The sequence below is a fragment of the Meleagris gallopavo genome, chromosome 8, assembly GCF_000146605.3.
Source record: "Meleagris gallopavo isolate NT-WF06-2002-E0010 breed Aviagen turkey brand Nicholas breeding stock chromosome 8, Turkey_5.1, whole genome shotgun sequence".
Taxonomy (NCBI): Eukaryota; Metazoa; Chordata; class Aves; order Galliformes; family Phasianidae; genus Meleagris; species Meleagris gallopavo.
Window position 1 is genome coordinate 11,632,558 of NC_015018.2, and position 13,126 is coordinate 11,645,683.

The 13,126-nt window shown below is 38.9% G+C and overlaps 1 protein-coding gene across 9 annotated transcripts in view; it reads right to left on the reverse strand.

Moving 5' to 3' along the window:
• Positions 1-13,126, reverse strand: part of ZMIZ1 (zinc finger MIZ-type containing 1) — a 280,166-nt gene that overhangs the window by 8,517 nt on the left and 258,523 nt on the right. For all 9 annotated transcript variants that reach the window (XM_019617563.2, XM_010714339.3, XM_010714337.3 and 6 more), the window contains 6 exons: positions 12,055-12,160; positions 10,921-11,081; positions 10,521-10,588; positions 8,583-8,651; positions 7,785-8,032; positions 4,729-4,892 (listed from right to left, as the gene is read on the reverse strand). In XM_019617563.2, coding sequence (XP_019473108.1) covers positions 4,729-4,892; positions 7,785-8,032; positions 8,583-8,651; positions 10,521-10,588; positions 10,921-11,081; positions 12,055-12,160 — 816 coding nt within the window. The remainder of the gene's footprint in view (positions 1-4,728; positions 4,893-7,784; positions 8,033-8,582; positions 8,652-10,520; positions 10,589-10,920; positions 11,082-12,054; positions 12,161-13,126) is intronic.

A 13,126-nucleotide genomic window follows, 5' to 3' on the forward strand; every position in this document is an offset into this window, starting at 1 on the left:
GAAAAAAAGAAAAAAAGCGTAATTGGAAAAGAAAGCTCCATATCCCAAGGCCGGAGGAAATGTTTTGTATTTCTGGAGGTCATCTGCAAAGGGAAATAAACACACTGGGTTTGTGCTGCTGCATTTGCTTTACTGTAATGTGGGAAACTGTGGCTGAAGGTGCAAATCAAGCAGCCCATGGGGTTGAGGGGGGCTGTTTGTGCTGCTCAGCGTGACCAGGCAGATGCTTTGCCCTTGAAAAATTTCAGGAATGAATGGAGAAATTGTTGAATAATAATCCCTGTGCCAGCAAACTGATTAACTGAGAAAATGCTTATGTTCTGCTCAGATTCCTTATTGGGTAGCTTCCCTGACATTGCTACCTATTCTTGTTTCAGCTTGTTACAAACATCTGGCAAATGCCAGCCCTTCCCTACGCCTTCCTCTATTTTATTTTCATCCATCTTTTCAGAATGCAGCATCCCTTGTAAGGGATTTTCTTAGCTGATGGTTGAAAAAACCAAGTGGGCTTGGTTAGCCAAGCTTCTCAGCCACCCACAGAGCTGCCGGAGGTGGCCGCATACCTGCTGACACCCTGTGAAGTACAACACATTATTTTAAATTCAACAAAGATCATGCAACAGAATGCATTTCTATTTTCACATGGGCAAGTTCTCTAGCAAAAACTTTGTCTTTTGTAGGATTTCAATGGAGAATAACCTACCAAACCACATGCATCTTCTAAACCCTATTATGGAAGAATGGAGGAAAAAAATCTCTCTCACATTACAGAGAAGCAACAAAAATGCACAAACCCATGCCACATGTCATCTTTAATGCTAGTGGACTCTTTGGGACTTGACTGTGGTGCCACGAGAAAAATGAGTGTGAATGCCTTAAAACTGTTTCATGTTAATTGGGTATATGGAGAAGCAAAAAATGTAAACATTTTTTGAGAAATGCTACATTGCCACACAGTGGAGCTGAAACAAAAGAACAGATACGTACAACAACAGCATGAAATTCATCCAGCCAAGCCAACAGAAACTGGCAAAATGCTATGTCACATGTCAGCATTGACCCTTTCATATCACAGTAAACTGCAAGGTTATTTTAACCTTAATCTTCAGTTTTGGAAAGCAAAAGGGAGGTTATTACAAAACTTAATTAAAATATTCCAAGATATTAAGGAAAAAAATATCACAGAAACAAGCATTTTATAAAGAAACATTTTTCCACTCGCACGAAAACTGACATCTGAACAGTGATACAATGGGACACTCATACTCAGCTACATGGAAGTCCTTTTCAATAGTTTGGCATTAGGAATGTTGGTGGAAATTAGCAGGATTCTACATGTAAAGTGTTTTTGTGTCTTTTTCCTATATGAGACTTTAAAATAACTATTACAAAGTACTGTTGCACACTTTTCTGTCCATTAGGGTCTTTTTGACTACCTGGAAGGTATTCTGTAACATTATTGCTATTACCTCTGAGGAAAACTTGTACAAAATCTGCCCATAGACCACAGTGTAATGTAAATGAATCTGCAGCCTAAGACTTTGCAACAGTCCAAGTGAAAGTAGATGCCTGTCCAAATAGTATCGTTTCCTTCTTCGTTCATTGAGAACACGTGCAACAGAAACTGTGCAAAGTAAGAAAGCTTAATAATAACAAAAAGAGCAATTAAAGACAGTATTGCTGAAGTGGGAAAGTTATTTCCAGAAAATAAAACACAATAGGATCATCTTGAAAATTCTCTCAGATTTATCCCCAAATGCACATGGCAAGGGTCACACTAGTGTGCTTATAGAAGTAATTATTTAAACCAAGAGGCATTCATATGTTTTCAGATATATTTCAGAACAGATAAACAGGTTAGAAATTCTATACATTATGTTTCCATATACTAACATTATATAAATATTTTTTTGATAAGGCAGTATCTTGAGCAGAGAAAACTGTTGGACAGAGACCCATTGCTCATTATAAGACTGAGGGTTATCATAATTTTAAACAGCCAACACAGCTTCAAAATCCATCTGACAGCATTCATCCAGGCCTACCTGTGACAGAGTAAATGCTCAGGACTATTTTTCTGTCTTTATTCAGTGAGTAATGATGAATTAATTACCACTGGTGTAAAAACAATCTAAACAATATGACACATGGGTCTCCAGCTCACGTCTGCAACTTGCACTGTTTTATTTCAAAAGCACTAACTTACATTAGGAATGCTTAGTCTAACAAAATTGCCACTGCTTACATAGCAAGGTAATTCAGAGTTGTTTTTAGGAGTGTAAACTATGGCACTCTTAAAACATTTACAATCTGTGAAAGGAAAGTTTATAGCTGACACAACTACATCTTCTGTTTAATAGCATAAAAACACAATTCTTTATGAATCAGTCTAAGAGTGACCTCTAGGAGTGCTGAGATGAACAGCAACAGAGCTTGCCAGCTGCAGAACGATATTCCTTTCATCTCAGGAGAAAATTGATAGTGAAAAATGATCATTAAGTTAAGTCAGTTGTTTATATATCTCTCCACTATGGAGGTCACAGACTCACCAATTCTTTGAGCTGCGCTAAGCGGCAGAACCATGGAAAGATGCCATCCTGCCCCACCGCTGTTCTCTGCCATGTTTCCCATCCTTTTTTCCTTTGCCATCACATGCATCCTTGCAAACTCAACAGGTGGACTGTCACAGATCAAAACCTCCCCCGTGTTTGTTTTCAATTATATCAATACCATGTGCTAATAGCATGCATTTCTCTAAAACCAGTAGTTTTAGAGCTGTCTGAGCTGTCTTCCCTGTGTGTCTGCTACCAAAAAACAGTTTCTTTCTGAGAGAGAACGGAAGATAGAAGAAACAGAGGAGGGAAGCAGAGACTTTATAATATTGACAAAGTTCTGCTACAGTACTATCAGTCCACAGAAGTGGCCTAAAAATGTATGGCCAAATTGGCAAGGTCTATCTAATTCTGCTGTGCAAAGAGATGTGAAAACTGATCCTTTTTAAGGCAAATCACCCACTGACATAAGCCAGGTGGAGTATGCTTTAGTGCCACTTCCCTTTCCCGAATAGCATAGCTTGCATATCATAATAGAAGAGGGAGAAGCAAGGCAAAGGTTTACTTTAATTGCTATATATCATAAGGAAGCATTAGATCTGCCACAAACTGACCCACGGAATCAAAAACCTATTAACATTTGCCCAAATACTCTCTTACAGTTCTTGCAGTATGCATAGCCTTGAGCAACTTTTAACTTTGCTATTATCTGTAAGGAGTCCAATTTTCAGAAAACCACAGATTCTTCACTTTCATATTCAACTGCTTCATATGCTACCACTTCAGAGATTTTACTAGGGCAACTGCTATAGCAAAGGTAAAGCGGTTAACCGATAGAGTGGAAATGAAGGTGTCACAGAAGGGGAGGTGCAGAAGAAATCCCTGCAGCTTTGGTTCAAAGGACACCAGCTGTGTGTGAGTGGTTCAGGTTGATAGCAATTCCCCTCACTACTACATCCTCATGCTGTACAGTTGGTTCAGATACTCAGATTGCTCATTAAACTAATATGTAAAATTTGCCAAAGTAAAATTAAATTTACAGTGTGCTTGTTCTATCCTTTATTAGCCTGTGAAGTGGTAAAGTCATTACAGTTTCTGGACTCTTTCTTTGCAGACATTTTTCTCACTTGGGATCTGTCCAAGCTATACTAAGAATGCTCTCTCTGCTCCCTTCCTATTTCTCACCATCCTCCTTGGAAAATCCACTGCCTGCTAGAGGAGACACTGACTGAGTAGGCTTTTCCTAAGCATCTGCTACCACATATCCTCATTACAGTCTGAAATAGTACTTTCTAGTGCTCAATGAAAACACAGCACAGATGACTCATCAAGTTAAACATCTTTCCTGTGCAGTACCAGCACACTATAAAGTCCCAGCCCTGTAACTTAACTGAATATAAAAGGATATACACACACACATATACCACACAGAGTTAAAATAGATGACTAGCCATGCCTAAGAGCTAAACACTGCTGGTAACTTTTCTATCATCCTGTTGCTGCAGTACTGCATCATCTGGATGTAAAGTTCTGTATATAAACTTGATTCACTGAGTAGGCTGCTTTTCTAATGAGCAGTTCTGTCTTTCCACCTGAGATCTGAGGAACCTCTGTTTCTTAAATCTATTACATTGGTGCACCCTCAGACCAGCAGCAGTATTTCTCCTTGAAATCTACAGGCTTGTCCTATTCCCAACAGCTTAAAGGTATGTTTTATTCTACTTGGATAGAATCCCTCACAAAATGCTTTGATGCAAACTTTGACCTCAAAGACAAAGTCAGGGAAGACACTGTCCCTGCTCTGAATCAGTCAATGTCTTGCTATAACAAGCTGTCTGCTGAAGATGGACATTCAAAGATACTGCTGGCTAGTTTTTCCCAGGTATCAGAGGAAAGCACAATGATTAACACATGTACTCTGAGCCAGGTTGTTTCTTTCAGATAAACAAGCTTAAATGACAATTAAAAAAAACTTCAAAACATTTCTCCACAAACTTGAAAAGGCCAGAAACTAGAACTGACATTTCTGACATTCCTCAGGGCTACTCTATTTGAGATGCTGCCAAAGTTAGGAATCCAAAACAAGGAAAATCAAATCACAAGGAAAGTCCATTCGCCTGACTGGAGCATCTTACTCCTGCAAAGAAAGATCTTCATCTGCAGCACCATTACTTACAGATTCCTGCATAGGGTGACTGAGAGGTTTGTCGAGAGCTGCCATGCTGCTCGGCATGTCTGGGGGATGTGACAGCTGTGGCCCATGCATGAAATCATTCATAGATGTTCCACCAGGATTCCCGTGCGGAAAATCAAAATTGCCATGACCTTGGTAACTGTTACCTGAAAGACAAGCAGATACAATATAAAATAATTTTTATTTTCTTCCTGACACTGATCTTTTAGAATCTTGTAAAAGCTGTGCAGGGCTATATCTCCCATGCATAGGACAGGGGAACATGGCAATGTTGCACTCCCCATGCAGAAGCAGCTGAAGGAAGAGGGAGGAAAAAATGGCATTTGGCTTTCATGTATTGGCCACTGCTGGGAATATTAGAATTGATTGTAGTAATTCGTGTACATTCTGAAAATAACTGAAACCTCCTGACACTTAGAAAAGCTGCTCTTAAGCCACTAATAAAACTTAAGACAAAAAGTCAGAAGAATCAGAGAGAAACTGACTCGCTGCCCAAGCACAAATTATATATAGGACACCTGTGTTATTTTTAATCTACATTTCCATGCACTAAGGAGGACTGTAGCTTTGCATCAGTTTCTGACAAAGTTAACTGACAGAGCTGTATCACGAAGATGCCAAGATGGATGTTGTACATCCATTTCACCTCCTCTTTCTCAGTATAAATAGGCAACTTCTGTTGAGATAATGCAGAAGAGGCCTTCATGTCTAATTGTGGCTTATGATGTAATTCTCCTTGTTCCCATGAGATCTAATAACATGCATTTGACTGTTGGGATATACATCAATTTTCCCTTTCTGGAAACACCTACCCTCATTTTCAGAGCTACAAGTTGCCTGCTCACATCCTGTGTTTCAGTTGTGGATACACGCATTCACAATGAAAAATTAGCAAATCAATGAACTGTAACTTTGGATGGAAAAGATGGTCTCTAGAACATCAAAATTCCATAACAATTCAGAATCAGGTTTTAACCCTCACACATCTACTATTTAGCAACAAGCCTGGGGCCCTCTGCTGAATTTCGGGACAAGTATGTTTTGATCCCTTTCACCTCAGCCCTGTGAGCATTACTATAATTCTGCAGTATGCATGCATCATAGTACAGGGGGTTTATTTTCACTATTTTCTTCTGTTCTGATCCCTCTGTTAGCACTTTCATTTGAGATACCAACTCTGTTGGTTTTCTGCCCTGAAGAATTAGGAGTGGACTGAAGCCATTGAGCTATTTTTTTTATACGTGACTTATCTGCATGATACTGAACTCAGAAACAATAAAATAGTTTTGGAACTTGAACAGAGAACTTGAGGTTTCTTGGCCAGAATACAGCAGCTTTAAATGGAAGAAGGGTGTTCAACAAACCAAAGTAGCTACAACATTTGCTCTTCAGCACAGTTTCATAAGCAGAAGCTTAATCTCAGAGGAATAGAAGTCATTAGCCATGTAAGAGTATTTCTCAGAGAAGTCAGGTCTTTGATCTACCATGTAAATACCACAGAGCCTTACTAATTCCCATTTTGCTAATCTGCAAACTGGATAATTCTCCCAGAATGTAACTGCTCTTGCCTCACTTCTCAGGAAAAATTTAATAAGCTCTTGTATTATCAAGTACTTGCTATATTTACAAATTATACTTCAGTATAATTACAAACAAAAACCACAGTAATAACACTACTACTTTTTTTCTAGAATGTTGCCAATCAGAGGACATCGCCTAATTCTAAAGGCTAAGTTTCATTGCACATATTGATAGAGAATAAAAGCATGATTCCCAGGCATTTACAGCCATGCAAAAATACACCCTTCTCCGGGGCAAGAGTTATGCCATCTGCTGAGGGACACACCTGTAAAGTCATTTAGGATAATCTGGTCCCTTGCACTGATACGTGTGTTGCAGCAGAGGTATAACAAAATGGATTTCGTATGATGAGCTGAGGTTCTGAGCAGCAACGTCTAACTCTGCTACAGGATCTCAGCGGAAGGAAGGGAAATAACAGTCCAGGCAACAATCACTAAAGAAACACTAATAGCCAGTTTACATGACTACTGTGTCCATTCCCAAGTAAAGGAGCTAGAAAGATGATGAAGAAAAGATGGCTCTGTTCTCATGTTCTGACTGCGCTTCACTCCTACTTAACAACTGAAAAATTTGTGATTCAGTGCTCTTGGCTTTGTTATAGTAATCATTCATCTGTTTGAAAACCTGGAAAGTTTTATCATCTGTCATCAGTTTTGCAGTCATTGGAGCAAATGAACCATATTTTGCATGCAAGATACATTTTTCTTCAAATGCCTGCAAAAAGCACATATATCACCTTGTAATCAATTTGAGGATTCTGATGGTGTGAACAGTTGGTCTTTTCTCTGAACTGAACTGAGTCATATCTTATTTCTTGCAAAAAGAACAGTCCCTGGTTTCATATTTTCAGAATTGTCAGTATAATTTAGTTATTCAGAGTATCCCAGTCATTTGAAGAGGTATTTCCACCACTTGGATTTAGTTCTATATTTCTCAAACTGGCAATGCATGGACAGAGGATCTCAGAAGTCATTATCTAATGCAAAGGTGTTTGCAAAGCAGCTAAAAGACTGATCCGTGAAATGTCAGCCAGCCGCCTGCCCAAGTGGCAGGATTAATGACTCAGGTTCGCTACATAGTAAGTAATGTAGCAGGAAGAGCTTTTATTAGAATGAGAGGGGAACAGAAGGAAAATGGACAGAAAAAATGAGGGAAGACGTATATTGTGTCAGGCCATGAATACATAAGGGAACACACAGTGCTCAATGATTTAGAGAGAGCTATATGGCAATAAATGTGGCAGTCACCAATTGCCTTACTAAAAGATATTTCCTCTAACCAGATGAATCTTATATGAAAAGTCTCATGCAGAATTTCAGAACTGGAGTCACATATGTTTTACTTTCCTTTTGAATGTCCATGAGAAGGTGCAACAACAAACCTGCATAACGAAGGAGTCTGACTGACTCACTGACTTTGAGAGTAACAATTTGCGTGAACAAAGATGTAAAACCTACCTTGGTTTCCATATTCGGTGGAGTTGTTGCCTCCTGGAGGAGGTGGGAGGGATGGGTAAGGTGATGGTCCAGGACCCAAAGCTGCAATCATCTCCATCACATTTGGCATGATCATCTGGCTTGGACTCATGGTCTTAAATCTTTTGGAGGGAATGCCATCTGGGTCATCTTTGATGTGAATATCTGACTTTATAGGGACTGGCCTCCAACTGCAAGTTGGATCAATGGTAACTTCTTCAAACTCTGAGCTGCAAAATAACATGAGAATTTTAGCAGATTAATTGCTCTTCTGTTTCCTGTCAATTCTGCTGATATTTCCCTAATAAACTGGTGATGGTAACAAAGGTTTTTAAGTGTTCGAGTATATACAACCTCAAAATCTTTCACTCCTCAAGTGTGTGCTGAAAGCAAATTTTAGAAATGGCAACTGTGAGAGCACATTTCTGTTTATATCCTCACAGTGAAATTCAAATGTATCTACGTGATCTGCTATATATGAATCAGAAGGTCTCCTTCTAAACACGAGAAAACATTTCATCCTCCATTCTAATTCTTCCTTCTGCTTCACTGATGAGGTTGTCATCAGGAGATGACTCAAACAAGACCTATTAAGTAGGCAGAAAGAAACACACTCTATTATTAGCTATGCTCACTGATATTACTAGCTTCACCAAGAAGCCATGAAACAGAATACTCAAGTTCAATCATTAACACCTTCTTTGGCATGACTGTCTCAGCACTCAATAAAATATCTCCCAGTTACTTAGTCCCGGATATCAGAAATATCAATTCACTTACTTCTGTATAGCGTTGAGAATACCCCACATGTACTGGTCAACTTCCAAGCCCTCCAGCAGAGCAGTTTTACTAGAAAACAAAAACAAACAAAGAAACAAAAACCAACTCCTTCATATTAGAATATATCTTTATATATTTAAAAGAAGGATGGAAGAAGGATAGGTTAGTGACGGAATCAACAGTCTAAGACCTACCAACTATCTCTTACAAGTAATTTATAATGACTTGGGAGAAACAGCTTCAGTTCTACATCTGCTTTACCAAGATAATAGTTTTTTAAATCAAATAGGTAAGATAAGGATACATGCATACATACATATGTGGATCTGTATATGTCCACAAACTGTTCACATCTTTTAAATTGTTGATTTTATTGAACTGTATTTCAGATATAAAGTCTCTTCAAGCACAGTAGATCTGTCCTGTGATCATCATCTACAACTACTAGTTTTTAAAAATTGCATCTGTGCTGTTTTCTTGAGCTACGCAGTAATATGTCTTCAAAATAACTGCGTATTATAACTTTTACATAGCACAAATGGAGACAGAACAAAACAGTAACAGAAATGAGTTAATTACATTGGCTCTAAGATCAGAATGCAGGTGCTCATACTTAGAGAAAGAGGATACAAATTTTAGCCTGAATATATCAATACATAAACTATGAAGCATCCGCTATCTTTTAAGACATCCAATTCTAATTTTTAGCCAAACTCAAAAGATTAAAAAGCTTGAGGTAGTTCAGAGAAATCATCTGAGCTTTAGGATAGCTATGAATCACAGATGGTCAAGCTTATCTCAATTCTGTGACGTTCACAGAAGCAGATAAAATGGACAATGACCACATCTATTCAACAGATAACACTGGCTGACACAACCAGGACTGAAGAGAAGCTGGGCAGAGGTGCTTGCAAACTGCTACAGCTACCGATGTCTGAGCTTAAGAGCAGTGGCTCTCAGCTGAGGCTGTAACCAAGTCATAACCATGTGCACTAAGCACAGTATGTTACAGACACTGAATGGGTTTGCAGACATTCTGTGAGTCTTTTTTGCCCAGTTAAGTGCGACCACTTTAAAGCATTATGTTCTGTTTCTTCTGCAGTATGCTAGTGCTCTGGTCAAGACATAAGGTTGAAAATATACTGAGGTATTTTCCTTTTCCTGTAAGCAATTTCTGCGAACTTTTATAGTCGCAGCTTCTTGGAAACATTTTAGCTTTTTAAAATCAGCCTTATTCTGAACTGGAATTCTTTCTACTTTCTGCTTTTGCCTTCATTTGCACTTGACATTGACCTTGGAGGATCCAACTGGCAAACGCTGCAGCCTCCAAAATTCCCATTCTCCTTGAACACCGACGTTAACTGCATTCCTACGTGACTCAAAGCACAATATCTAAGACAGTTATTTGGCATCCTTAAACCACCAAGCTCAGCTGGATATTGAGTATTTTAATATTTAAATATTTGAAGTTTATTAATTTCAGAATTAGAATATGAAGATTATACAAAAGTAACTCTAGAATAGACTATCTATTCTTTTATCATGGTATGTTGCTATCAGCTCATTGTTTATACTTCATAGTCTAGAGGAAAATCAACTCCCAGTTCACCAATTTCATGTAGATATCTGTCTTATCCTTACAAATATGTGAGCTTCTTTTGAGCTCTACACAATACAATGATAGCCTGATGAGAGCTAGCAGATTATATGCTTTGTCCTGTTAACTGTTTTTGAATTACTAAAAAATCCTTCAATTGATGCAATACTGAAGAATTCTCACTGGACTTTACGTAAGAATAATGTATTTATATATCTTATTTTCTAGCACTTTCTTTCTCTCCCTTCCAAGTAAATTATCTTTTCTTCATTACCTTCAATAGTACTGAAATTTGGTTAAATCACCTACAGCAGCATTTCACGTAGCATAGTTGCACTTACTTGCATACTGGACACCTCCAAGTTCCTCTTTCACAGTTCAGTTGTAAGTAAGATTCCAGATCAAAGCACTGTGTATCAGAAAGAAAGAAAGAAAGAAAGAAAGAAAACAAACAAACAAAAAAACAAACAAAAAAAAAAAGAGAAAAATCAAAGGAAAATACTGTATTAACTGAGTCAGTCAGACAAAAGTAAAACTGCCATGACTAAAACCCTACTAGAACTAACACCTAAACCAGGTAGTGTACTTGTCTCTACATTCAACAGAAATACATATATGTATTTAACTTTTTATACTGATAGACAAAAAGGAAATCTGTTAAGCTCTCTCTTACAATAACCAAGCAAAAGGTAGTAACATATGATGGAGGGGAACACTGTAATGTCATTGGCATCTACTTACTTGTACATGCTTGCAATCATGACCCCTTGCTGGGAGCTGAATCCGCCGGAATGTGATCGGACACTTCAGAGACACTTTAATGGCTGTTTGCTCTACTCCATCTTCCCCATTTAGTGTTGCATTGCCAGAGGAAGCTGCTACACTACTGAAGTTCCTCTTTACTGTTTAGGAAGAAGGCATGCATGAGAAAATACATGTACTCTTTAAATCCTAATGTAGAAATTTGAAAGACCAACAATTCATTCTTTACAGACTACTTTAACAGACAATTTATTCATGTGAGTATATGTTGCATAATCTTGCGCTGTACAGACAAACCATCACATACATGGATATCAGCCACAGTCTCAACTATAGCAAGTGCTATACATGCACTTAAAGCAGCCCTACATGAAAAAAGGAGAAGAATCTTTCAATGCAACTCTTTGGAATAAGAGAAAAACAAATATGGGGGGAAAAGCAGATTATCCCAAGACAGGAGTGCCATCATTAGGGACTAAGCTTGTGTTCTTGGTATTTTGTTACCTCACCCAAACAGACTTTAAAATTTGAGTATCCCAAGGTTTAATCTAGGCACATAATATTCTGGAAATTCTTAAAGTGTAGTTTAAAGTTTTCAGTAAGCAAGCAAATCTGGTGTAGAAATAGTTACAGAATCACAAAATAGCTAGGGTTGGAAGGGACCTCAAGGATCATGAATCTCCAATCCCTCTGCCACATGCAGGGCCACCAACCTCCACATTTAATACTAGACCAGGCTGCCTAGGGCCACATCCAATCTGGCCTTGAACATCTCCAGGGACGGGGCATCCACAACCTCTCTGGGTAGCCTGTTCCAGCACCTCATCACTCTCTCTGTAAAGAATTTCCCCCTGGCATCCAACCTAAACCTCCCCTCCCTCAACTTAAAACCATTTTCCCTTGTCCTGCAGTTATCAACTCTTTCAAAGAGTTGATTCCCCTCCTCTTTGTAGGCTCTCTTTAGGTATTAAAATGCTGCAGTGAGGTCCCCGCAGCCTTCTTTTCTCCAGGCTGAACAAGCCCAGATCCCTCAGCCTGGAGCCTCAGCCTAGTTAATCACAATTGAACGTAGGCATTTTAAGAAAGTCATCACCCACAAAAAACAAAACTCACTCTTGGTGATACAATGTTCTGCTGGGAGGAGACGTTTCTTTAGTAGACCTTGAAGTACAGAACGAACTGATGGCCGGTGAACTAACTGCAACACGAACAAGTGTGACTGAAAGAGAACATGCTTTGTTACCACGAGAACCAAGCACACATGGCACATATGCTGCTGAACAGAGCTGTGTTCTTCCCTTGGATGCACAGCTTCAGAAGGCATCTAGTGCATAAATATGAAAGCTGGTGCTGCTCTGCTGAGTGCACGCACTCCCATAGGGATATACTGAACGCTGTACAGTATCTTGTTCTGTTCCCCAGGAGCACAGCATACATTAGCATTAGGAAAAAAAAAAGTTCTGCATTTTCTTCCTCCTTAATATTCAGAATATGGAGGGCTGATATATTCATCTCTGACACTTGGGTTTATTCCTAAAACCCTGGATTCTTTGACATAATTTAGACTATCTGCCTGCTATCACACTATGCTATAAGTTGCACAATTTGCCACTGATCTGTCTGCAACTCACTGAACCCTCATTCCCAACACAGAGTTGTAAAAGCCTGCTGTGGATTTGCAGGATGCTGCCCCTGCTTTTAGCCAACAGATAAATGGTATTAGGCACAGATACTTCGATGTGTCAAAATGTGTCGATGGCTCCCCATTAAAATGCCTCACACTGTGACCTTGGGAGAGTTAGCAGCTTGCTTTCTTGTCAGTAACAACAGAGCAATTAAAAGCTCAGACTGTCATGTGTTCAACAGTCTGCGTTAAAAATATAGTACTTGTATCTGAAAGCAACTAGACCACGCAAAAAGAGAAAGGTGGAAGGTTTCATGGGATTGAATTTATCTGAAAATCATTACCAACTATGAGAGTGCTGAAGTTATCACTCCAAATCAACTGCAGTTTAATCCTCTACGTAAATGAAATTACTCCTGGATAACAGTCCACACCATAACAATCTACTTCCTTAAATTCCTGCAGCCACTTTGTAACTCAGGCACACACTAAAGAGCTTGGAGAGCAAACTCCGTTCCTGCCCTAGGCCCCCAAGTCCTTTCAAACACACTGAAGGGACAC